This window comes from Populus alba, chromosome 8 (assembly GCF_005239225.2).
Source record: "Populus alba chromosome 8, ASM523922v2, whole genome shotgun sequence".
NCBI lineage: Eukaryota > Viridiplantae > Streptophyta > Magnoliopsida > Malpighiales > Salicaceae > Populus > Populus alba.
Window position 1 is genome coordinate 14,412,124 of NC_133291.1, and position 2,715 is coordinate 14,414,838.

At 39.6% G+C, this 2,715-nt stretch overlaps 1 protein-coding gene across 1 annotated transcript; it reads right to left on the reverse strand.

The window, feature by feature from the left end:
• Nucleotides 1-490: 490 nt before the first annotated feature.
• On the reverse strand, nt 491-2,307 carry LOC118061111 (uncharacterized). Its single transcript, XM_035074511.2, has one exon. It carries the CDS (start codon nt 2,129-2,131, stop codon nt 647-649), a length of 1,485 nt encoding a protein of 494 aa, XP_034930402.1. The 5' UTR covers nt 2,132-2,307; the 3' UTR covers nt 491-646.
• Between the last annotated feature and the right edge of the window lie 408 nt (nt 2,308-2,715).

Genomic DNA, 2,715 nt, shown 5'->3' on the forward strand with positions numbered 1-2,715 from the left:
GGGTTTTTTTTTTTTTTTTTTTGTTGCTGGTGACCCTTGTGGGGCACTATTTTCGCAATGCAGAATCCAATATCTTGCAGAGCACAACTAGCATTTGCAACAGTAGTGACTTTGTTAATTAGATTTAACAGTATACAGGCTAGATAAATCAAAAAACTAAATCATAAAAGGTCTGTGCAATCAAAGGTGGATAACCCCAGCACAAGAGCCATATGAACTCTCACCACAGGTTTACAAAACTCTTGCAGCATGCTACTTGCTACAAGCAAGCTCAATTCTTGCTGGAAAAGATTTCTGATAAGGTGAAGGATCATGCAGACATAGACCAAGTAGACCAGCATCTATGAATCTCACCAGCCATTTTAAACGGTATGGTATGGTAAGTAAAGATTTTGGTCATAGCAACAGGAGAAAGAGTGAAGAAAATACAAGTAGCCAGTAATGTGATTTATTGCACAAGAAAACGGAAACACGTTGGCAAGCACTTCCATTCAGATCAATTTGTATTTATATTTATGGAAACTCGTAGAACTGTGACAATTGCATGAATTTAATCACTTGAACATCTAGAAGGGAAGTTATGAAAACATATATATCACAATGCAGTGCAATGACAAACTAAATAATAATTAGCACATATGAATAATCACTTAACTCGCGCATCATCTTCATCTTCAATATCCCAACTAAAATCCTCCTCTTCCTCCGCCGCACTCAACTGCTTATGCAAATCAACTCTACTTGTACCAGCACTCTTCCTGCTCCCAACAGCTTCCCCTTTGCTCTCATCATTACTCCCAATATCTTCAATCTCATCCCACTCAAGATCCTCCTCAGCCAGAGACTTGCTTGAAACCACCGAAACATCACTATCCTTAGGTGATTCAACATCATCCCCCTTTCCCTCCACCACCTTCTCCTCCAACTTATCACTATCCTTGCATGATTTGCCATTATCTCCCTCTCCCTTCCCCACCACGGCCTTCTCCTCCAACTTAACATTATCCTTACATGATTGAACAATATTGCCCTCTCCCTCTCCCTCCACCACCACTACCTTCTCCTCCAACTTAACATTATCCTCACATGATTGAACAATACTGCCCTCTCCCTCCACCACTACTGCCTTCTCCTGCAACTCATCCTCACTTATATCCACCCCAACTATTACCTTCTCCTCCAACTTATCCTCACTTCCATCAACCCCAACCCTTTCCTTCTCCGCCACATTCTCCACAATCATACCATCAACACTCCCCTTCTCTGCGTCTACTACGTTCACAGTTGATTCACCACCTTTCGACAACAACCCATCACCCTCCTCCTTATCATCATCAAAATCCCAACTTAAATCCTCCTCTTCATCCCCAGAAATCGCTCGTTTAACAAGCAAAGCCCTGGCCTCCTCTGCTTGGTTCAACTTAAACATCCTATAAAAGAACCTGCTCCAAAAACTCTCATCATCAACTCTATTAGGCACAACCTCGCCATAAATCTCCCTGATCACCCCATTTTCACTAATAAACCTCTCAATCTCCTCCTTTTTCTCATCAATCACAAAACCCCTTGATTTCCATTTCTCATAATCCTCCTTATCCTCAGGCTCACTACAGTAAGTATCGAAATCACATTGCAATGCACGCACTTGAGCATCAAAACGACTGTACTGTTTACCCAAACTACTTCTATTGGTATCAGTATTAGATAAGAGTAAATCACGATCATGATCATGATCAGAGGCTAAAATGGAGTCTCTACCTTGAGAAATTATCTGGGCCGTTGATTTCCACATGGAGGATCCAATACCACCGATGGCTTGTCCAACGGACTCCTGAGCGACGGCAGCTCTGGCCTCGAAGGAAGCGGGGAGATCATGGACGGCGCGTGAAGCGACATCGCGGATAATGGCGGATTCATTTTTCAAGCCGGATCCGAATTCTTCCAGGTCTTTCTTGTAGATTTCGATGACGGATTCAGATTTGGTTGCTAAGGTTTGGATGAGAGAGCCAAAGGACCAGGTGGAGTTTTGGGTTGGCGGGTCAGGGTTCGGGTTTTCAGAGCTGGGAGGAGGGGATTTGGGGGAGTCTGGTGGCGTTGGATCATCAGCGAAGACTGCTTTGAAGAAATTCATCGGGAATTTTTATTTTTTGGGGAAGAATTACCGTTTTGATTTGATGATATATGTAAAGGCTCTATGGAGTGGCCGATCTTTAGCTTTCACACATTTGTAGAAAGAAAATAATACAAATAATTGCCTAATTGGTAATATAATTTTCATGTTATTTATTTGGCGTACACATTTTGTCGAAGGCAATTAACAAGAATAATGGTCACCAACGGCAATTATCTATACGATGGAGTATTATTTTGAAAACAAAATAATAATAATTTAAATTTTTTTTATTTTTATATTTAAAAAAATAAAAAATTTATTTTTTTATTTTAAATTAATATTTTTTTCATATCATTTTAATATATTAATATCAAAAATAATTTTTAAAATATAAAAAAAAATATTTTAATATATTTAAAATAAAAAATATTATAAAAATAATAACAGCCTGCTTATAAATGTGTTGATCACAAAGAAACAACTGGAAACAACACGGAGTGAAACACAACAGCACACCTGTACGAGATTACTGGCCTAGAGGCCGATTTATCGACAAACATGTGCTAGCACCACACTTTCAAGAAAAGATCTTTGGCGGCGCC

Excerpts from the sequence above, each read along its gene's own strand:
- LOC118061111 (XM_035074511.2), bottom strand. The coding sequence starts at position 2,131 with ATGAATTTCTTCAAAGCAGTCTTCGCTGATGATCCAACGCCACCAGAC.